The sequence below is a fragment of the Lygodium microphyllum genome, chromosome 12 (assembly GCF_053477565.2).
Source record: "Lygodium microphyllum isolate KBCC chromosome 12, Lygodium_microphyllum_v1.1.10, whole genome shotgun sequence".
NCBI classification, from domain to species: Eukaryota; Viridiplantae; Streptophyta; class Polypodiopsida; order Schizaeales; family Lygodiaceae; genus Lygodium; species Lygodium microphyllum.
Genome location: NC_141146.1, coordinates 131,967,181 through 131,990,777, shown reverse-complemented (window position 1 = coordinate 131,990,777; position 23,597 = coordinate 131,967,181). Strand labels below are relative to the sequence as shown.

At 44.4% G+C, this 23,597-nt stretch overlaps 1 protein-coding gene across 5 annotated transcripts in view; it reads left to right on the top strand.

Moving 5' to 3' along the window:
• LOC148028288 (uncharacterized) overlaps positions 1–23,597 on the top strand; it is a 341,703-nt gene that overhangs the window by 256,915 nt on the left and 61,191 nt on the right. For all 5 annotated transcript variants that reach the window (XM_087690090.1, XM_087690091.1, XM_087690088.1 and 2 more), the window contains 3 exons: positions 18,338–18,431; positions 19,945–20,024; positions 20,109–20,171. In XM_087690090.1, coding sequence (XP_087546216.1) covers positions 18,338–18,431; positions 19,945–20,024; positions 20,109–20,171 — 237 coding nt within the window. The remainder of the gene's footprint in view (positions 1–18,337; positions 18,432–19,944; positions 20,025–20,108; positions 20,172–23,597) is intronic.

The window sequence follows — 23,597 nt, the reverse complement described above, 5'->3', positions numbered from 1 at the left end:
GTAGATCAATTGGGACATCCGAGTACCAAAACCCATAGCAGACATGAGATCTGCAATGAAAGACCAGTCCACATAGTCAAAAGCCTTTTCCAAGTCCAATTGAATCAATACCACTTCCTGACTGGAGTGCCGCGCATAGTCAATAGCCATTTGCACATTTAAGATATTATGCAGAATGTTGCGGCCCTTAATGAAACCATATTGGAGGGGATGCACAATAGCTGGAAGGTGCTTGTGAAGCCGATTCGCCAGCACTTTGGAGAAGATTTTATACATCGAGCCCATCAAAGAAATTGGTCTCCAGTGTTGCAGCATTGACGACAAAGGGACTTTTGGAATCAGTTTGATAAGGCCTTCTTTCCATGAGGAAGGCATGACCCCTGTTTCCCAAACCTGCTGAAACATAACCGCCAATGGCTTCACCAGCTGCATGGCCGAGGTCTCAAAGAATTAATTAGTGAGACCATCCCAACCAGGACTTTTATCCTTAGGCAGGTGTAACAAAACATCCATAACCTCCTCCTCGCAAATATCTGCCTCCAAAGTGGCTTGCATATCAAGTGGAACCTGCTGGCGGACCAGATGATAGAAGACCGAGCAGGCATGCGTAACCTGGCTAGAAGGCGAGGGAGAAGAACCAAGAAGTTCCATAAAATAATTTCTGCACATATTGACAATGGTCTGCGGATCAGTGACCATGCAACCTTCCGAATCCTGGAGTCTAGTCATATTTTCGCGAGCAGGAGAAGCATGCAAGGCGCGAAAGAACTTATGAGACTGGCAGGCACTATCTTGCAATGTGTTAGTCAAGTTATGCAGCTTGGCCTGCTGATAAGATTTCAACTAAAACACTTGAATAAGATGGGCCAAACGCATCTCCAGTGACAGCAGAAAATCATCATCTGGGGTATCCACGAGCAACGAACGGACCAAAGCCAGTAAGTCCTCTGCTGCATGTCGACGTCGCCGACAGAGAGAGGCATGATGGATCCCATACTGCCGAGCAACCCGCTGCACATTAGAGAGCAGCCGTGCAAATGAAGCCAAGCCCTCAGAGGCGAAGTCCAATAAGAACCTCTCAATCAATTGTTGCATGTAGGCCTGAAAAATTTGATGCTTCAAATAAGAGGAGTTGAAACGTAAAGGGAGCCTATCCAGCAACTGCATAAAAGGTGCAATAGGTTGTGCCCGCATCTCAAGCTGGAGGGGGAAATGGTCCGACAATGCATATTGGTGCAAGACCTTCATTTCCAGCATCTCGGGAAGAAAATCATCCCCCTGCATGATATACATTCGGTCCAACCGCGACCAAGTAGTTGCATATTGTGCGGAATGAAAAGTGAACCCTGAAATAGAAGGGTGAAGCCACGACCAAAGATCTTGCTTAAGTACGCGCAAAGCAAAGGAATTCCACACTCGACTTTCCGGCGCATCCATTACCGAGTGCCCTAAAGTGGACTGAGAAGAGTCAACACACATATTGAAGTCTCCCATCAAAAACCCCCTTCGGCCAAGTGACATGGAGCCCTGCAAAGTCGACCAAAGATCCTGTCGGGATGCGGGATCATTCGGAGCATAGGGGCCCAGAACCATAAAATCTCTCCTTCAAATAAGACTTCGATTACTAGAAAGAGGCCCTGCACATCATTTTTAACAAGAACAGGCTGGTATTTCTCATGGACAATCATCAGCACGCCCGAATAGTGCGTAGCATGTGTCCCTGCATAAAACAGACGGAATCCATGACAATCCACAACTTTTCCTGCTTCACCGTGACTTTTGTGCTCAACTGCACACAATACATCCCACTGGTTCTCATGCAAGACAGTCCACATGGCATGTTGCTTATGGCGAGAGCAAATGCCTCGCACATTCCACGTGGCTATCTTCATATATCTTCAAAAAAAGGAAGTCAGGAACGAGGCGCCTGTTTGGTTTCACCTTTTCCGCAAGAGCATCCAGGACACCCTCATCCAGAAAATCAGCCAATATTGCAAACGAATTCTGGCGACCTGCTTTAGAGGTAGAAGGAAAATCCACTGCCTTGGGAGTTGGGCGGGGATAACGCCGATCCCAGGGTGTAATCACATTACCTTTTGCATCAAACGCCAGCTTAGCAGGTGGGCCCTTGGGACCGTTTGTATAGACTTTCCTTATAGACTGATTACGGGGGGCAGACGGGGCCATAGTATGCGTAGCATGCTGTGAAGTGAACATTTCTTTCCTGCGCATATACGTGCGCACGGAATCCTGCGAAGCATTAGGCCCAGGATCTGCCAGGCCTGCATCCAACTTTTTACCTTTTTTTTGACGTGCCTCAATCCAATGAATGCTACGGGAATCCAAACCCAGGACCTGTTGTTTGCCTTTATCCAGGACATTAGGCGGCTGAAGGGCCTCTTGTGCCGGGGCATCAAGCACCATGTCATCCTTGGGCAGCACAACATGCGCATCCTCGGAAGACAGTTGTCTTTCGGGTCATTCGGCCATAAAATGCCCCAATTTACCACATGAAAAGTAGTGTCCTGCAAAGTTGCCCCATTTCAAGCGAAAATGCAAAGGATGCATGCCAGAACAATTGAGGCGAAGCCACGCAGGCCTTTTCCTGGCCATCTCCCATAACATGCATAAACGGTTTCGATTCATAGCCCTAAGGCTTAGGGGAACCAGTACTGTTCCCACAACTGCCATCGCATCCTTCAACAATGGCCAATAGACCGCTAGACAATTTTCCACTTCCACCCACACCGGGCATTCTCGTTGAAGCAGACGCTGGAAGTCTCCCATAGGGCGCCATGGTACAACATGGACCAAGCGGCGATCAAAGAATAATGGCAACTTGGACAGGAGCTCAGCTCGATGTGTTTCCGATTTCAACAGCACCTCATAAAAGCCGCGAGGTCCAAGGAAGATCTCCTCAACACACTCCCCTTGCAATAAATGGTGCATCCACTGGCGAATATGTGAAAGCACTCCGATCCTGCCAGTGAAGAAAAGTATAACGGCACGGTCATAAAATACCGAAAAAGACCGCAAGACTGATTTCGGGTCAACCGTGGCTTCCAGCACGTCATCAGTTCCCGCGTCAGAAAAAGTTTCATTATTATGCTGGACATAATCGCCAAGCAGAGTATTGGCAAAGTCCAACAAATGCTCCCAGTCAATCTCCTGCGAATCCAGAGGATCAGAGGCAACCTGCGCATAGGAACGTTCCTGAGGACCCATTGGCTCGTCAGAAGTATGCTTGGAGCGTTTGCCCGCAGGTGGCAATTCAGAACCCGGAGACATCTCCTCCGTGCACGGCACCATATCCTCCGGCTCCTCTGTATCAGAATCAGGGCCAAGGGCTGCCACCGTCCGGTCTAGAAAATCCATATCCAGGCCAACCATACTGCTGTCTTCTCTCTCTGTCAAGGGCTCTCTCTCTCTCTCTCTCTCTCTCTCTCACACTCACTGGCTCTCGCTGGCTGGCTCTATAGGTCCCGCAGACTTGCCAAATCAGTGCACCACCCGCCTGCAGCAACAGGACTGCAACGGAGAACCGGGCAGACACGCGCAGATGACCCTAGGTGCCGGGTAACAGGTGAAACACGAGGGAGGCGTAAACGTGGCTGCGTAAGCCCCGCACGCTGACGCAGAGGAGTCTACCACAGGTGGAGCAGACGTCAAGCAAGGCGGACAACAGGCAGGGCAGACGTCAGTCAGGGCAGACGTCAGGCGGGGCAGTCGTCAGGCAGGGCGGTCGTCAGGCAGGGTAGCGTTCGACAGGAGGGGCAGACGCCAGACGTCGATGCAGGCGGGCAAACGAAGTCGCAGCAGCCATCCAACGAGCAGGCGCGAGGCGTGAACAGGCGCAGGTACAGACGGATGGTGGTACTTGCGACAGTCGTGGCCACGAGAGGAACTGACAGGCACAGCAACGGTACGTCCTGACAGGGTCTGCGACTGCACAGGGTCGACGACTCGCTCGCTAGGTCAGGTGGGATTCTCTCTCTCTCTCTCTCTCTCTCTCTCTCTCTCTCTCTCTCTCTCTCTCTCTCTCTCTCTCTCAGCGTGCAAAAATATTTTTCCCACTTGCATGGGCAAGTTCTCTCTCTCTCTTTTTTTTCCGTAAAAGGTAATTGTATTAATTACGGAAAAAAGGTACAAGATTACATGATTACATGATCACAAGAGACACGAGGGCCCTAGGCCAACGTGTGGGAAATCGCCGTATTAATGCACTAAAAAGGTTATACGAATCATGGCAACGACCCAGAGGCAATTGCCATATGCCAGGGATGCAAATCCTCCCGAGGGAGCAAGTCGGAGTGCCGGATGAGATCTAGCTGCCAATGCAAGAGCCCTTTAAGCCTGGCAATATGTCTCGGTACTTTAGAGGCTGAATCAAAGAGAAAAGCATTGCGCGTGGTCCAAATGTACCAGCATCCCCAGTATCTGAAAAAGTGAAATAAGATCTTCATATGTAACTGTGGCGGTGTGGGGTACTTTGGGCGCACAAAAACCCAGTCGAAAGGAGATAGTAGGGACCCCACCACTGCGCGCCAGATTTGCGACAAGAGTGACTAGATATTCTTGGCAAGCGGGCAAGAAAGAAAACGATGGCGGGCCGATTCCGCAGTAGTGGTACAGAAGAAACAATTGCCATTGGAGATTCGACGCTTGGAAAGGGCCGAGGCAAGAGAAAGACCACCAATCATTACCCGCCAAAGAAAGACCTTGCATTTGAAAGGTGCCTTATTCAGCCAGCCCTCCATCAGCGTTGCCTGCCATCATGACAGCGATTTCCGCAGTCCCCAAACAGTATTAGCTTTCACACCCAGCCATTGGTGATCTTGAATGAGAAGATGATACACCTGATTAGTAGAAGCCTTTTCCAGACTCAACCGGCCTGCAAGGTCCCAGTCCTGCCAAGGACGATCCACAGCCAGGGCAGGAAAGGGTTGCCCACCCTGAAGCTCCGACAAAAGCTTTCCCCATTAACCACGGTATCCGCACGGGATCCTGAAAAGTCTCCTAGCAGTCCGAAACGATGCGAGGACATTGCGAGTGGCAAGGGTAGCATCCGCAATCGAAGTCACACCTAAACGGCCCATGCAGTTAAACCTCGGTCTGAGCTGATGTTTGTCTTCCCAGGAAAGTAATCTCGATACTGCCAACAATTCCAGCTGAAAGGAGTTAGTCTGCAAGCGGTTCCCCACTGGATGCCAACGGGCCTTTTCGAGCACCACTTTCCAAGAGCCGACCAAGTGCAGTAACAAAGAGGAAGAGGGACTGGAAAATCAAGAGTCAGCAGTAAGGACATGCCACCAGGAGGCCCGAAGTCGTGTGTTACCATGGTGTAGCCCGCTGTGCTCAAGAAAATAACGGGCTATGATAGTCCACGGGTGATGATCCACACACATGGCACGAAAAAGAGACCAACGAAGAGCCAGCATATGAGTTTCTGCATCTAAAATAGCTCCACCACCCATGCGTTTAGGGGTACATGTATGTGACCATGAAATCCACGAAATGCCTGCCTGCAGTGAATCCTTCTTCCATAGCATGAAACGAATGGGATGGGTGAGAGCCTTCAAAGTAGTAGGCGTCCACAGCAGCAATGGCACGAAATACATTAGCATTGGTAGCATAATTGTCTGAGCCACTTTGAGGCGGACATGAAATGGCCACGCTTGTGACTTCCAATACATAAACTTCGCCGCCAGTTTTTGTGAAATCCACTCCAGTAGGTCCTTTGGCCGTACATCCACTCCCAATGGATATCCAAGATGCCTGACAATGGAGCCACAGGAAACCACCTAGCCCTGCCAGCCTAATGACTGTAAATCAGGCTCCGTGCAACTGAGAATGGCTGACTTAAAGGCATTGATGCGAAGACCAGAGGCCTGACCAAAGAGCGTCCAAACATCTAATGCCTTTCGAATGTTGTCCCTGTCCGCCCGCAAAATCATAAAGGTGTCATCAGCCAAAGATTGGCTAATGAAGTGCTGCCCCAAAGGAAGAGACAATCCTGCCAGCTGAGCAGAAGCCGCCATTGAGGATAACATTGAAAGGACCGGGTGAGTCGCCAGGGCAAAGAAGAGAGGACTCAAAGGGCAACCCTGTCTAACCGAGCGTGCAAGGACAAATGGCTCTGTAACCCCACCATTGAGCATAACTCTTGAAGAAGCCGCAGCACTAATGGTGTAGATCAATTTGGACATCCGAGTACCAAAACCCATAGCAGACATGAGATTTGCAATGAAAGACTAGTCCACATAGTCAAAAGCCTTTTCCAAGTCCAATTGAATCAAGACCACTTCCTGACTGGAGTGCCGCACATAGTCAATAGCCATTTGCACATTTAAGATATTATGCAGAATGTTGCGACCCTTAATGAAACCATATTGGAGAGGATGCACAATAGCTGGAAGGTGCTTGTGAAGCCGATTCGCCAGCACTTTGGAGAAAATTTTATACATCGAGCCCATCAAAGAAATGGGTCTCCAGTGTTGCAGCATTGACGGCGAAGGGACCTTTGGAATCAGTTTGATAAGGCCTTCTTTCCACGAGGAAGGCATGACCCCTGTTTCCCAAACCTGCTGAAACATGACCGCCAATGGCTTCACCAACTACGTGGCCAAGTTCTCAAAGAATTCATTAGTGAGACCATCCCAACCAGGACTTTTATCCTTAGGCAGGTGCAACAAAACATCCATAACCTCCTCCTCGCAAATATCCGCCTTCAAACTAGCTTGCATATCAAGTGGAACCTGCTAGCGGACCAGATGATAGAAGACCGAGCGGGCATGCGTAACCTGGCTAGAAGGCGAGGGAGAAGAACCAAGAAGTTCCATAAAATAATTTCTGCACATAGTGACAATGGTCTGCCGATCAGTGACCATGTGACCTTCCGAATCCTGGAGTCTAGTCATATTTTCGCGAGCCGGAGAAGCATGCAAGGCGCGAAAGAACTTATGAGACTGGCAGGCACTATCTTGCAATGTGTCAGTCAAGTTATGCAGCTTGGCCTGCTGATAAGATTTCAACTGGAACACTTGAATAAGATGGGCCAAACGCCTTTCCAGTGACAGCAGAAAATCATCATCTGGGGAATCCAAGAGCAAGGAACGGACCAAAGCCAATAAGTCCTCTGCTGCATGTCGACGTCGCCGACAAAGAGAGGCATGATGGATCCCATACTGCCGAGCAACCTGCTGCACATTAGAGAGCAGCTGTGCAAATGAAGCCAAGCCCTCAGAGGCGAAGTCCAATAAGAACCTCTCAATCAGTTGCTGCATATAGCCCTGAAAAATTGGATGCTTCAAATAAGAGGAGTTGAAATGTAAAGGGAGCCTATCCAGCAACTGCATAAAAGGTGCAATAGGTTGTGCCCGCATCTCAAGCTGGAGGGGGAAATGGTCCGACAACGCATATTGCTGCAAGACCTTCATTTCCAGCATCTCGGGAAGAAAATCATCCCCCTGCATGATATACATTCGGTCCAACCGCGACCAAGTAGTTGCATATTGTGCGGAATGAAAAGTAAATCCTGAAAAAGAAGGGTGGAGCCACGACCAAAGATCTTGCTTAAGTACGCGTAAAGCAAAGGAATTCCACACCCGGCTTTCCGGCGTATCCATTACCGAATGCCCTGAAGTGGACTGAGAAGAGTCAACATACATATTGAAATTGTTGGGTATCTCACACGCCTTACTTACGCCTACGCTCATATGGGAGTGTGCGGGTGATCACTAGGACACTGGGGCACTTTTTACTCTCGGTAGGAGAGGTTTTTTCCCCCAGATTATGTGTACTATTTTGTATGTGCTTGTGGTGCACACTTACGGGCACTTACTGTGTTCGGGTGTGAACAGCCCCTTATAACCCTAAGGTATAAGGGTTATCATTTGTACTTTCAGCTGACACTCTATTCAGTACTATTGCATTGGGTGTCGTGCTCAACTCTGTCTCTCACTCTCACACTGTCTACTGCACTTCAGCTGCACCTCGATCCTCTCCAATCTGACATTTGGTATCAGAGCTCGGCTCAGAGCAGTCTTCAGTCTGCAGTCTGCAGCCCCCGCCAGTTCTGCCCCAGCCGCCTGTTCCTGCTCAGTCCGTCAGCGCGCAGCACCAGACGACTCCTCTGCCCAGCGTGCAGCTCCAACAATCAGCGCGCCACCAGCAGGAGCCGTCAACGTTAGTCTTGTCAGTCACGTCTGACATCAGTCTGCTTCACGTCAGCTGCAGGCGCTGACGTATGCCAGCGCGCTGTCCAACAGTGCAGTCCTCGTCAGCCCAGACGCCGCCTAAGTCGTCTGTTATCCCATACGACTTCCGTCAGACCACCGTCAGTCCACCCGTCACACGCGACTGACCTGCGCCCGCCTGTCAACGTCACGTGCAGCCCGCAAGTCTGACATTAGCCCGTCCTGCCCGCCGTTTTGACCACGCGCAGCCAGCTCGTCTGACGACCACGTCAGCCTGTCCTGCGCCAAACTGCCCGTCGACCAGCACACGCAAGTCTGCTCCACGTCAGGTAAAATTTTCAAAATTATTGTCATTCCAGCCCAGAATAAAATTCTGGAAGCGGCGGTTCACACGCGGTTGGCACAGATCTACTGGAAAAGTAAATTTCATGCAAATTTCTGACTGAATGGTCAGAAATTTTGGGGCTTTTGTGTATTTGGAGGACAGATGCATTTAAACTGCTGATACAGTCACAGACCGACTGTTTTTGACAGAGATTTTGGCAAAATTTTGGGGATTTATTCATAACAGTGTTGCACTGCACTGTTTGCACATTGGGAAACGTGCTGTGTCTGTCTGTGACACATTGAATGCACATTTTGGGGCTTTTGTAACAGACATTTGTGACAGAAATTTTGGGCAGAAAATTTTGGGGCTTTTGATGTTTTAGTGCTGCTGAGCACTAATTGCACCTTGGGAAGCGTGCATCAGTGACAGTTTTTTTGACAGAGTACCCTTTGCACATTAATTGCAGACTTGTGTTTGCTGCAATTTCTGGAAATTTGCAGATTTCCAGCTCGTACTGCATTGACATTGCTCTATTGCCTTTTGGGAAATAATGGCAAATCAAGGAGGAGATGTATTCACCTATGTGTCCAAGGAAGACCGATTGGATGGGAACAATTATTCCCTTTGGTCTTTCATGATGAAGAATGTATTAGTGGCCAAAAATTTGTGGGATTATGTCAGTGGAGAGGAAGCACGACCGGGAGTTGTGGCTCCCTCTACTCCTCCTCTAGGAGGACGTGCAAGAGGGCAACCTCAGCCCCCTCCACCTCACCCCGCTCAGCCACTTCCCCCAAGAACTGCAGCTCAGAAAACTTGGGATACACGGGATGCACAGGCTATGTCGCTGATTGCATTGGCAGTTCAGCGTTCTATCATTCCTCATATTCGTTCAGCAGCTTCTTCACAAGAAGCTTGGTTGATATTGGAGCAGATGTTTGCAGGAAAGAATGAGACTCGCATCTCTTTCTTGAAGAAAGAGCTAGAGACTCTAAAGATGAATGAGGGTGATTCTATGCAGGATCATCTCAACAAAATTCAGGACTTGCGGGAGCAACTCATGAATGTGGATGAGTACTACTCAGATGCGCAGCTGATTTCTACGACATTGAATTCACTGCCTCCCTCTTACTTGGCTTTTCATACTGCCTTGAACCTCACTATGAGGATTTTGAAAGAGCCCATCACTTTCATTCAGCTTGTCAGTTTGCTTCTAGAGGAGGAACAAACTAGACGGAACAGTGGTGTGGATGGTATAGCCTCTGAGCAGGCTTTTATGTCAAGGCAGAAGGGTAAAAACAGCCAAGGGAAAAATACTTCGCAGAGTTCTGGTAGTAGTAACACTTCACAGACAAGTCAGAAACAGGGGGGCACGCAAGCCAAGAAAGGAAAATGCCATTACTGCAAGAAGCCTGGCCACTACATCACTGAGTGCAGGAAGCGCATCGCCAAAGAGAAGAAGAAGGAGTCAGGGATGTCTGTTTCTGCAACTCCTTCCACTGCTAGTGAGTCCGCGTCCTTTGTTGCAGACAGGGACTATTGTTTTTACACTTGCAGTTATGATGTCTCTTGGGCTGATAGAGCATTTAGCTCTACAGAGGATGCTGACACTTGGTTCTTTGACAGTGGTGCCTCACGGCATATCACATCTCGTAGAGATTTGTTTGCTTCTCTTGGTGCACCTCCCGTTGGTAAGTCTGTTCAGTGTGCTAATAATGCATCATACCCTGTTCGTGGTATTGGGGAGATTCAGCTTACAGCCATTGATGGCTCTATTCTCCGCCTACAGGATGCTTTGTATGTGCCTGGCATTAAGAAGAATCTGCTTTCCATTTCTTCTATGGCACGTTGTGGTTTGCAGGTCACCTTTGATGATGACCGTTGCATGGTCCGTGACAAGGAACACATGACATTGGTCTTGACAGGTTCTCTGTGTCATGGGTTATATGAGTTGGATGCTCTTTCGGTAGATCAGTCTGCATATTTGACATCCACTCTTACTCCTGCTATGTTAGAGGCAGAGTTATGGCATGCTCGTTTGGGGCATGTAAACTATGGCAGCTTGATGCTATTACAGCGTACTCAGATGTTGGAAGGATTACCTCTCTTGGAGAGACCTCCTGAGCATTTATGCGAGGGTTGCATTTTGGGGAAAATGCATCGTTTCTCTTTTCCCCGTGATGTTGCTTTTAGAGCAACAGCCAGATTGCAGCTTGTGCATTCGGATGTTTGTGGGCCCATGCAGACACAGTCATTGGGTGGTTGTTACTATTTTGTAACATTTATTGATGACTTTACACGTTTGTGCTGGGTCTACTGCTTAAAAAAGAAGTCAGAAGTGTATGATGCATTTTTGGCTTTCAGTGCACTTGTGGAAACTCAGTCTGGTTGCAAGATTAAGACTCTCCGTTCGGACCGAGGGGGGGAATACATGTCCTCTATGCTGAATTCTTATTTGCAGCAGAAGGGCATTATCCATCAGTACACTACTGCATATACTCCACAGCAGAATGGGGTAGCAGAGAGGAAAAATCGGTCACTCATGGAGATGGCCAGATGTATGCTGAAGGCAAAGAGTTTGCCTCATAGTTTTTGGATGGAAGCCGTCATGTGCGCTTGCCACATTTTGAACAGATGCCCTACCAAGGCCTTGAAAACCGTCACACCTTTTGAAGCTTGGCACAGCCGCAAACCTTCTGTTGGCCACTTCCGTACTTTTGGGTGTCTTGCATATGCCCATATTCCACAGGTACTTCGAAAGAAGTTGGACAACAAGGCTGTAAAATGCATCTTTATGGGATATAGCAGCGAAAGCAAAGGCTACAGACTCTATGATCCCGTGACCAAGAAGGTTTTTGTCAGCAGGGATGTTGTATTTGATGAAAAATCAGAATTATCCTTGGCTGGTTTTGATACATATCAGGCTGCCCGTGATGTCTTTGAAGGGCTGCTGCCCATCACATTTGGTGATTCAGCTGGTACTTCAGCAAATGAACCTAATGTTCAGCCAGCTGCTCCTATGGAACATGCAGTAAATCAGCACATTGCTGAAACTGAAATTCAGCAGGAACTTGTACACAGTCAGGAAGCAAGACAGGTGCCTAGATGGTACACGCAGACTATGAGAGATAGTCATTTGGAAACACCCTTGGCTGGTCGTACTCGAAGGCAAACTCGACTGCATGATTCAGCACATTCCATGGAGTTGGTTATGGCAGCATGTACTCATGATAATGAGGAGCCTGAATGTTTTGAGGATGCACGACATAGTGTGCATTGGATGGCAGCCATGCAAGCTGAATTGGATTCTATTCATAAGAATCATACTTGGGATTTGGTGTCTTTGCCAGTTGGCAAGCGTGCCATTGGTACGAAATGGGTCTACAAATTGAAAAGGAATGCAGATGGATCCATAGATAAGTACAAGGCACGGCTGGTAGCTAAAGGCTACGCACAGAAAAAGGGCATTGACTATGAGGAGACCTTTGCTCCTACCTCCCGTATGACGACCATTAGGTCTATGATTGCCTTGGCTGCACATTTTGGTTGGAAAGTGCATCAGCTGGATATAAAGACTGCATTCTTACATGGGGAACTTCAGGAAGAAGTGTATGTACAGCAGCCCATTGGTTTTGCAGTTGAAGGCTCAGAAAATTTAGTATGCAAGCTGAAAAAAGCTCTATATGGTTTGAAACAAGCTCCACGAGCTTGGTACGCAAAGATAGATGCCTTCTTGCTTAGTCAGGGGTTTGTAAACAGCCCATCTGAGTCTACCCTTTATGTACATAAAGAGGGGGGATCCATGCTGATTTTGTGTCTATATGTAGACGACCTTTTGCTCACTGGAACACGTACTGATCAGATTTCAGCATTCAAAAATAATTTACAGCAAACTTTTGACATGTCTGACTTGGGTATTTTGCACTATTACTTGGGCATCCAGTTTGTACATGATGCTAGAGGCATTGGATTATGTCAGTCAAGGTACATTGGGCAACTTCTTGAGAAGTTTGGCTTACAGGATTGCAAGCCAGTTTGTACACCCATGGAACCTGGGCTCAAACTGTCATTACATGATGACAATGATTTGTTTGATATCCATACTTATGCGCCAGCAGTGGGATGTCTCATCTATCTATGCCACACTCGGCCAGACATACAGTTTGCCGTTTCAGTTTTGAGCAGGTACATGCATCAGCCTCGTATGTCGCATTGGCAAGCTGTGAAGCGTGTGTTTCGTTACTTGCAGGGTACTAGAGCTCTTGGATTGCTTTATGCCAAGGGGGGACCACTGCAGTTACATGCTTACAGTGACTCTGATTGGGCTGGTGATTTTGATACTCGTCACTCCACTAGTGGCAATTGTTTCTTTCTTGGCTCGTCATGCATTTCTTGGCTTAGCAAGAAACAATCCACTGTTGCCACGTCGTCATGTGAAGCTGAGTACAAGGCAGCCTTCACTACTGCAGTTGAGTGCGTATGGCTTAGACGCTTACTTGCTGATTTGGATGTATCTGTTACGGAGCCTACTCCTTTATATACTGACAGTCAGAGTGCCATTGCAGTGGCACGGAACCCTGTGTTTCATGCTCGCACGAAACACATAGAGATTCACTACCACTTTGTCAGAGAGAGGCTACATGCAGGTGATATCAGCCTTGTCTACTGTCCTACCACCAGCAATGTGGCAGACATCTTCACCAAAGCTCTTCCACGAGACAAATTTGAAGCATTTCGCGATGCTTTGAATTTGACGCCCTTTGGTGGCGGATGATCCTTGTACACTTGATCACTCTTCACTCCAGGGGGGTTTGTTGGGTATCTCACACGCCTTACTTACGCCTACGCTCATATGGGAGTGTGCGGGTGATCACTAGGACACTGGGGCACTTTTTACTCTCGGTAGGAGAGGTTTTTTCCCCCAGATTATGTGTACTATTTTGTATGTGCTTGTGGTGCACACTTACGGGCACTTACTGTGTTCGGGTGTGAACAGCCCCTTATAACCCTAAGGTATAAGGGTTATCATTTGTACTTTCAGCTGACACTCTATTCAGTACTATTGCATTGGGTGTCGTGCTCAACTCTGTCTCTCACTCTCACACTGTCTACTGCACTTCAGCTGCACCTTGATCCTCTCCAATCTGACATTAATCTCCCATCAAAAACCCCCTTCGGCCAAGTGACATGGAGCCCTGCAAAGTCGACCAAAGATCCCGTCGGGATGCGGGATCATTCGGAGCATAGAGGCCCAGCAACCATAAAATTTCTCCTTCAAATAAGACTTCGATTACCAGAAAGAGGCCCTGCACATCATTTTTAACAAGAACAGGCTGGTATTTCTCATGGACAATCATCAGCACGCCCGAATAGTGCGTAGCATGTGTCCCTGCATAAAACAGACGGAATCCATGACAATCCACAACTTTTCCTGCTTCACCGTGACTTTTGTGCTCAACTGCACACAATACATCCCACTGGTTCTCATGCAAGACAGTCCACATGGCATGTTGCTTATGGCGAGAGCAAATGCCTCGCACATTCCACATGGCTATCTTCACTCTCTCTCTTTTTTTTTCGTAAAATCTTCACTCTCTCTCTCTCTCTCTGCGTCCAAAAATATTTTTCCCACTTGCATGGGCAAGTTTTGGTAGGTGGCAATGTTCCAAAATAATATCCAACATTATCCAGCTTTATTAAATTAACGAATAATAATTCTAAAAGTTAATTTTATAATTACTTATGGCTTAGAATAATAATTTGATTAGCCAACAATTTATCAGTCAAGTGATCCTGATCACTCATTAGCCCAGAATTGGTGTTATTAGTTATTTAATCAATGCCCATTCTTCTAGTGTCACCCTAAGAGCTAGGGCTAATTAAATGGTCTAGGATGAAATCAGACACTCGGTACAACCTAGTACTTGTACACTATAACTTGTTACAAGTTTTTCCTTTGGCACGTACACTTCACATGTGTAAGTCTCATTTTCACATTTGATTAATTTTCAATCAGATGCTAAGCAAAGCATGAAAATTGTACGTCCTCATAAATAATAGAGACCTACAGATCGTCATGCATGATGGTGGCCGCACACTTAGGCTAGTCCGTGTAGGGGACACTAGACTAGTCTCACATTATCTAGCACTCTTAGTTCCTTAAGTTAATGAGTCAGGCCCATGGGCTTCTTTTTCCTTAGACTACTTAGGCTTTAGGATTTCCTTCATTTGTCTTTTCACACACACACACACTCATTCACACATCCTCATTTCTTCATTTTACCTTTACTTCTTGATTTGTTCTCCTTTTAAGCATCTCACTATGAAGCTCCTGTGTTTGTAGATTGTAATCTCTTTTGCAAGGTTTGTATTTCAATCTAGGACTAACATGCAGGTTTGCAGGAGTACTTCCTTGGTTGTAGACATGGGAAGTTCACTGTTTGGTTGTGGATTCTTCCTTGAGACTTGCTCTTCTACCAGTATGGAGGCTTGCCCTCCCAAATATATCTTGACTAAGAAAGTGATAGAAAACAACATTTAATCTTTAGGAAAATGCTACAAAGATTCAAGTCACATCTTGAACAGCTATGAACAGACATGGTCCTCAATATTATCATTATCAAAGAACCCCAAATATATACATCATGATTGGCACATCAAGGCAACCACCTTTTTGTTGAAGTCTTTGTGTTGTTTTATATCATAACATACATGAGCATAAAAATTAAGGTCGTAAGGAGGTAATTCGATCCCTAAAAGTTGGCATAGCTTGGTGAATGACTGCATGGTAGCCATGACCTGAACCTAGAAATCCCTTAACACAATGCAATCATTTCAAGGAAATATGCCATAGCTGGGAATCCATCATGTACAATGACATCCGTAGCACATCATAGAGAATAAAAACAAAGAATCATGACTCATGAATAATGGCAAAGGGTACTTGCATCAATTAAGAAATATCTTGATGACGTTCTAGATTTGCATCATAAGAAAGGTATTGCAATGTATCACACAATCTGGATCTCGATAGCATTACCAAAGAAATATGTAAGATAATCAAATTAAACTTGCAAAAGAAAACAATATTTTTCAAATTTAGAAGAAATCCATTGAATCATCTCAATTGGAGCTTGATTGATGTAACATATCTCATGTAAATCTTTGGGAAAACCACAAGAACTGGTTACTAATTGATTCCTGTAATTCTTGACATTCATTGAACTGTTGTAAACTTGACATTGTTGAGGAACCGAATCATTTGTTGTCTTAAAATATGCTACTTTCTTAAAGATTGCTTTTATAGGTAATCAACGAGAATGTTTATAGCAAGAGAAACCTGCAAGATTGTTTGTTTCGTGATGTGATTGTATCTAACCATCCCTTTTCACACACAACTCTCTCTCTCTCTCCCCCCATGATATTTATACTTATTGCACATTTAGATAGGATTTTCATTTTCACTTTTCTTTGTACATGGATATGTTTCATAGGCTGATTTGGTCTTTAGTAGACCTTAATATCAAGAGAAACTTGCAAGCTTGTTTGTTTCGTGATGTGATTGTATATAACCATCCCTTTTCACACACAACTCTCTCTCTCTCTATATCCCCCTTTGGAGGTCCTGGTAGGTCACTGGGTAGCTGATGAGCACCGTTTGTCTAACGTCTTAGCCTTACTAGGGTGATGCTTTGGGCTCTTGATATAAGATAACCATCACCTCTATAGCCTTGGTAGGCCATTGGGGAGCCAATGTGCACCCTTTGTCCGATGCCCTAGCTACTTTGGAATGGGACACATCAGGGTGACTATGGGTTAGAGCTATGCTTACAATTCCTTTCTTGTTCCAGTTTTGGGTGTGAGAGGGACTGTTGAGCTTAAAAATGCATTATAAATCGATTAGCTATTTTAAAAAACGCCAAAACATGTAAATTACCCAAAGTATCATTAAAAAGTATGTGTTCCTAGAGTGTGTTTGTCCAATAAGCCAAACCCTAATTTGGGAGGATCCACTTGTCTATAAATAGACATGCTGCTAATTACTTTAACATGTATATTTACAAGTTGAGCAACCCACCTTGCTGCCCAACCACTTCCAGTGCATGTTACAGCTTGCCTTTACTGCAGTGCAAGCCCAATCAACATTGTCTTGACCTCCTCTATTGTTGCCCAACTTCCTATAGCCTCAGGTGATGAGTTGCCATCACCTTCAAGTAGTTACAGTGCTATGTTTACCAACTCTAGCCCTAGAGACAACTGCATTTTGGTTTTTTCCCTGCTGCCTTCCACTTTCAGCATCATCTCAGCTCGAATTGGTGTTTACAACCCTTGGGATTGGTCTTCGATAGGCATCAGCCTCCAATGACTCCTGTTGGTTTTCCTTTGAGCATTTGTGAACTCTCATTCATTTAGAGCATTGATTCATTTGCTTTAGAGTTCTCTTTCTTCTCTCTTTGCGTTTGTGTTTTTTTGTATTTATTGTATTCTTGTCTGAGTTCTTGTGTTGTAGTTGTGTTGGTACATTTTGTGTTTTCTTAGTGCAAACTCCAGCATCACTTCACAAAACAAGAGATATGAAGGAGAGGATATCTAAGGGATTGATTCTCATGATCTTTAAAAATAGTAGAGACAAATCAGAGATTACTCAATGGAGAATGATCACTTTGCTTGGAACTATGTATAGGATCCTTGCTAAACCAATAAGTCTTAAATTCTCTCTTCTCATGTTAGATACTAATCCTCTTTTTGACATGGTAAAAATCTTATTTTGTGAGAGGGAAAAATGGTGAGATATAAGGTAGAACCTATGGAGTTCAAGACAGTTGAGAGAGAGAAGCACACAAGAGAGTTTAGTGGGTATAATGAAGGATGCCCTTTTTCTTTCTTATCTTCACTTATATATGATTCTAAAGTATACTTAAACAAGGGGTACCTACTTGACTATTGGCTATTGACCTTTACTCCAACAACCTCCTATTTAAAGGCCAATGCACATTTATGGAAGTATAAGAAGAAGGTGAAGATAGTATCCAATACCCATCGACACTCTATAGTATGTAAAGAACTCAAAAAGTAAACTCTTTGTGAGAAGATTTTGCAAGTTATGATCTGTATGGAACTTAACAAGCTCAATGCACTTGTCCTCAAGAATCTCCCTGATGAAGTGATACTTTCCCTCAATGTGTTTTATCTTTGCATAAAAGCTCATATAGGTTTTGTTCAAGAGTGCAATATCCTATAGAGTGTTTTCGTCTTCTAGGAATCCCAAGCTCTTGTATGCTCCAAGAGACAAGACCTGATTGTCTTAGTTAGAAGGCTTACGACAATGTTGATTCGGAGTTCTTGGAGGGCAGCATGCTGAGGATGAGTTTTCTGGAGCAGTGGGTTAAATGCATTGTGGCCCACTATTCCTCAGCTCTAGCTAGGTTCTAATTGGTGGTTCTAGAGGTAGCATGGACTTTCATATACCTCTAGAGATATATAGGCATATTTTCACAAGAGTGACTTTATGCTTCAGCTTATTTGATGCAGCTGATAGGACAAGGGTAAATTAATCTATTGTTTTTAGTGTCTTGTTCCTAACTTTGTATGGGTCATTCCTATTTCATTTTGATGCAATGCCTCTTATGCTGGTCACCATTCCTGGATTTGTATTATATGGAAGGTATTTGATTTTTTGAATTATGCTTACATTGAGAATTATTGTGTGTCACAGTATCCTATCATCTTGGAGCAGAGTTAAATGTAGCACCTCTCCTTTTGGATGGATATGTATGATTTAAGTTTACTAACATAGTGTGACAATCTCAATCCCTAGGTAATCATTGAGGGAGAAGAAGGTGTCGATGAAGGGGGAGTTACAAAAGAGTTCTTTCAACTTCTTTGTCGTGAGCTTTTCAATGTTGCTTATGGTAAGTAGTCTTTTCTTATTTGGAAAAAGTATGACTTGGGATTAATTTGCTTGTCAGAAGTAGCATCTTTCTGTGTTGCAAAAACATGTAATGAGAGAAACTGTTCCTGAACAAATTATGCACATAGAATGCCCTTGTTTAACACTTCTCTATTCGTGAAAGAAGCTGCCAGTTGTCAGAAATTTTGGCCTAATCACAGTTACAAAAGTAGCTAGTGTCACACAACAGGCATAGGGCCATGTTGCCAATCAAAAGGGGTGCTCATTAGAATGAAAGAAGCACTTAATGCCAGATTATGTAAGTAAGGGAATCCATTGGAATCCATTTTGAAAGACCGTAAATATTGGGGCATCTTGTGTCAACAGGCTACTTGAATATTTTTCAAGATTAGAGAACACTAACCATTTCCTCACTCTACCATGATTTCTAAGAGAACATTAGACAACGCTTTCATTGTTTTGATGGAGATGGAACAGAAGCTAACCAAGTGCCATGAAGACTGCTAATACTGTAGTCAGCGCTCCACTGGAATTTCATAACAATATCTGAAACAGAGGTGACTTATGCTGAAATAGCTAGTGTGTGCTAGGCTGTGATGGTCCTCAGTGACTGGGAGTAGTGGTCTCTAATCTCACTAATAGTAGCTTCTTCCATGGCTCCTTTCGGAAGAAGACCCCTCACAATGATCTTTACCATAAGTGCTCTACTCTGAGTATCTGGGTCATAATCTCCAAACCACCCCTGGATCTAGGCTGGATGATAACATCCCAAGCTACCTTAGCCCTTGCAAGATTGCCATCTCCACCTAACGAAATGAAATTCCTGATGAGTCGCTTCACTTGGCCAATGCATGACCTAGAGAAGGCCCAACTAGAAGTTATGTACCACATGGTGGCTAATAGAACATAATTTGCAACTACCACCTTGCCTACTAGTGATAGTCTCTTTATGCTCCAATATAGTAGCTTTTGTCTTGTAATAAGGGTGCCAGTTGCTACTCTGAAGAAATATCAATCCCTATATGGCAGCCTAGGTATCTCACACAACTTCCAGGGGGGACTAGAGTGTAATTCTCATGTTGTTTTAAGCCCTATAGACTTTTCCTTCTTTTTTGCCCCTCTGGAGAAAAGTGAAGTTTCTATTAACACACCTCAGAACAAAGTGTCCCAAGGCAATGGCTTAAACCACTATTTTAATGGGCTGTAATTGTAGCAGCAGCTTAGTGTTGCCTCTTTTAAGCAAGTCCTATATGAAAGAAGCTACCCAAGTGCAAAATTGTAGAATTGAAAAAATGCCTTAGTTGTGTGAGGAAAGTTTAGATGAATAAAGCAAGCAGATGAGTAGCATAATAGTCTGATTATATGTTAGATATGAGGGTGTATTTGCACAGGTAGCATTCTAATTAAAATATTATCGTTTGCTAGTGCAGTTATAAGAATTTATGCTGCTTCCATGTTCTTTTGATTGGTTCAACTACTAAAGTTGTTTAGTCTTAACTGCTCAATTTATGTAGGAATGTTTGTATATGATGATGAGACACGTAACTTCTGGTTCAACTCAAACTCAATGGAGACAGAGCATACTTTTGAACTTGTAAGCCAAGTATACTCCTATGTTTGGATGAAGATAGGCCGAAAGTAACAGCTTGATTAAGTTCTGGTTGATATTCTTGTCTAGGTGGGCCTTATCCTAGGGCTAGGCATCTACAACAACGTGATACTTGATGTTCATATGCCTCTTGTAAGTATAACAGGGTTATTTGATTTTGAATCCTACATGATTTGTCGTAGCTTCTCTATAAACTAGCAAATATTTGCAACAAGTGGTTCATAGATGTGTATAAATTAAAAACCTTGTGTGTAAAACCTTGAAAATTGAGCATAGGGTTGTTTGCTCCTCTGGTTCCTACTCCAACTACTGCAGGTGAGTCTTCTTCTCTTAAGTCCACATCCATTGGGTTCGCTATCATTGCCCAAATAGGTTTTGCTCTAGGGGTTCCAGAAAGACATGTTCCATTGGTAGAACTCATACTCAAGCCCAATACCCTCTGCATTCGACACTATCCTCCTGCTTCTGTTTCCCATATCAAGGATCTTTTTATAGAGGATAAGGCAAAAGGCAAAGACTTTGGGCTAGAGAAACTTGTACCACTAGCAATCAAGGAGAGTCTCCTACTTCCTATGGCTTGTGGTACATGGGGTCCTAGCAGTCAATGGTTGGTTGGCCCAAATGCTACAAGACAGAGTCTGCTAGTGCTGCCCATTGCATTGCGTAGAGACTTCGAAGCATTGTCTATCATGCAAGGCAGCTTAGCTGGTGTGGAGAGGTGTCTACAAACTACTCTACGGATTAGAGCCTAGCTTTAGGTGCATCTCATAGGGGGGCCTCTGATGGCGGTTAATTAGTCAAGGCCGCTACCTGTTGTGCAAGGCAGAGATGTAGGATGTGATCAACATCCAAGTTGGCTCATGTGCGATCACATCCAAGTTGGCTCATGTGCAGTGGTGGCCTTCGAGGCTTTGAGCGGCTAGGTACCAAAGCCTACTGCATCGCAATCGGCAATTGTTGCCGCTTGGTGTGTTGTGGCTGGAAGTCCTGACAGCTCGTCATCACAATCTGCATTTGGCAGCGCATAATAGTAAAGCAACCAACTGTCATTCTATTTGGTGTATTATGTAGGGGCTGAATTCACAAAGGAGTGAAAGGAGGCCGACACAAGGAGGAATAAGGATAATCTAATTTGATGATTGGAGGGCCTTTCAGGTTTTAACTGTTCACCCTCTCTTTGATCCAATTATATAGTTTAGAATGGAAAATTTAGGGTTCTTTGTCACTCTCACAATCACACTTGCAATTGTAGTCATCACAGCACTCCGATTGATCATTACAATTCTCTTTGGGAACCTCACAGGCCTGCATATCTACAATGCATGCTGCTAGTTAATTCTCAGCAATGAGAGCCTCTCAATGTGCCACCGCGGTAGAGCTTTGTTTGTCCATTATCCACTCCCTTCGTGGCCACTAGGAACACCTACGGGCAGACTTTCTTGACACCTACAAGAGCTTTGGCGGCCTTCGCACTTGTGTTGGGCATGGCCTGTTCTTCATCTTATAAGCTGGCAAAGCCTCAATGGTGTTATGCCCTTCCACCATGGCTTCTCTCCCCCATCTCCCTACGCAAAAAGAAAACCCACCCTGAGAGGCTTGTATATATGAGTTATTTTGATTTATTGACAACTCAAACTATCTTCCAAATAATACAACTAGCCATACCCTTTTAGCAAAATAAAAAGAAAAACATAATTTTCACTATGAGAAATCTACCTTAGTTATCTTATCTAATTAAAGAAGACTACAATAACCCGCAATTGATAGGAGACATTGCCACTAATAAAAGAATGTTATGTTCCTTATGAACACAAGTGTTGCTTGCAATGTAATGTTGTTTATGCTTAAAAGCACAAAAAAATATTCCAATGTCTTTCAAATACACTTTTCCACATCTTATGTTGCTTAATATGGAAAGAAATTCCCTTCACATTCCTAGTGCAATCTTCATAATCTTAAATCTAGTTGCAACAAAGTCTTGGGTTTGTTTATTTGCCTCAATGTTTCCATAATCTTAATTTAACTACCTTAACATTCTCGACTGCAATCTTTGTGAAGATATGCTAGGGTTTGCATAGAGAATACACAAGATGTATCACCATGACTAAAACACAAGAACTCAAACAATAATGCGATAAATGCAAACCCTAAACACAAAACTTAAAACTCAAACTCAAAATGATAAAACAGAAACACAAACAAAGAGAAGAGAAACTCTGAAGAGGAACTCCTAGAGCCTCGCCTCACATAGGTCCGATGGTTGGGTCCTAGAGCTTGCAACTCAAGCAACAATTCAATGGCCCCTATACATGCTCGAGACTTGACTGCCAATCTCTTCTAACTCTATGTAGAGATCCTTGAAGATGACCCCCTCCTCATTTCGCTCCTTATTGACACTCTTCAAGGTAGCCCCACTTAACTTGATCTCATCAACATTCACCTAATTGAAATAAAATGATAATTTGCATATTTAGAATCTAACTCATTATTTAGAATAAGTGGAATACAACTTGTTACTTCTAACTTACTTGTCTAGTCATGGGCATCTCTTGTATAGTTCAAAGCATATGCAAGTTAGAGTGACAATAAATCAATCACTCTAGTTGTTGTGTGCTCAACTTGTTTTTTATCTTGGTGTGAATGAGACAATATGCTGACCAATTTCTCTCACACGCACCAGCTAAATAATCCTACATAAGGCAAAAATTCAACTTTTTCAAAATTCAAAACTAATGATCACACAACAATTCAGCTTTAGGTGATAACTTACAAGTGGGTACTTACAACTTACTTGTGCAAGCACTCTAAGGGCAATCTTTTGGACAGTGGGTACCCGATATTCAAAAGAATCCCACCAAAAAAGAGGCTTAACCAAAGAGATCCTCTTCCAACATAGAGTACTGGCAGAAACGGTTCCTCTTTGGTCACTATAATTGATGATTTCATGTGATAATATTACATGTTGGTCTTCATCCAATACCTTTGGGAGGTAGGCATCTTTGTCAGTTGCCAACTCTTGATCCATCAAAAGGGGTGGAGCTTTATAAGCAAGATGTAAGAGGCAGCCAATGGGTTTTCTCATCCACTTCCATTTTTTCTCCACTAAGCAAAGAATATCAACACACCTTGGCATGGCATTCAATATATCAACACTACAATTTTAAAAAACCCATTTAATTCAGTCATTCCAATTTGAAATTCGAAAATCTTTACTTTAAACTTAATTAACTTATGCAAAAACAAGTGTAATTACCTTGGGTTGTATGTAGTACTTTGCATGCCTTGATCTCTTGAGTGGCCTTCCTCATGAAGTGCATGAGAAGCCCCAAGGTCACACCGTCCATGTCAGCAATCATGTGTAGAACCCTATATAAGGGGGTAATGGCAATGACTAGTGCTTGTACATCATTCCAAAATGTCCCTCTAAAGCAAAGTCTTTCAATGGCTCTCCCCTCCTCCATGCTTAAGAGTGGCTCCTCTTGTAGCCATGCCTTGAACTCCTTCAAGACCATGGCTTGTTGAATTTTGTTTTGCATGCTGTATAGTTGCTCTAAAACA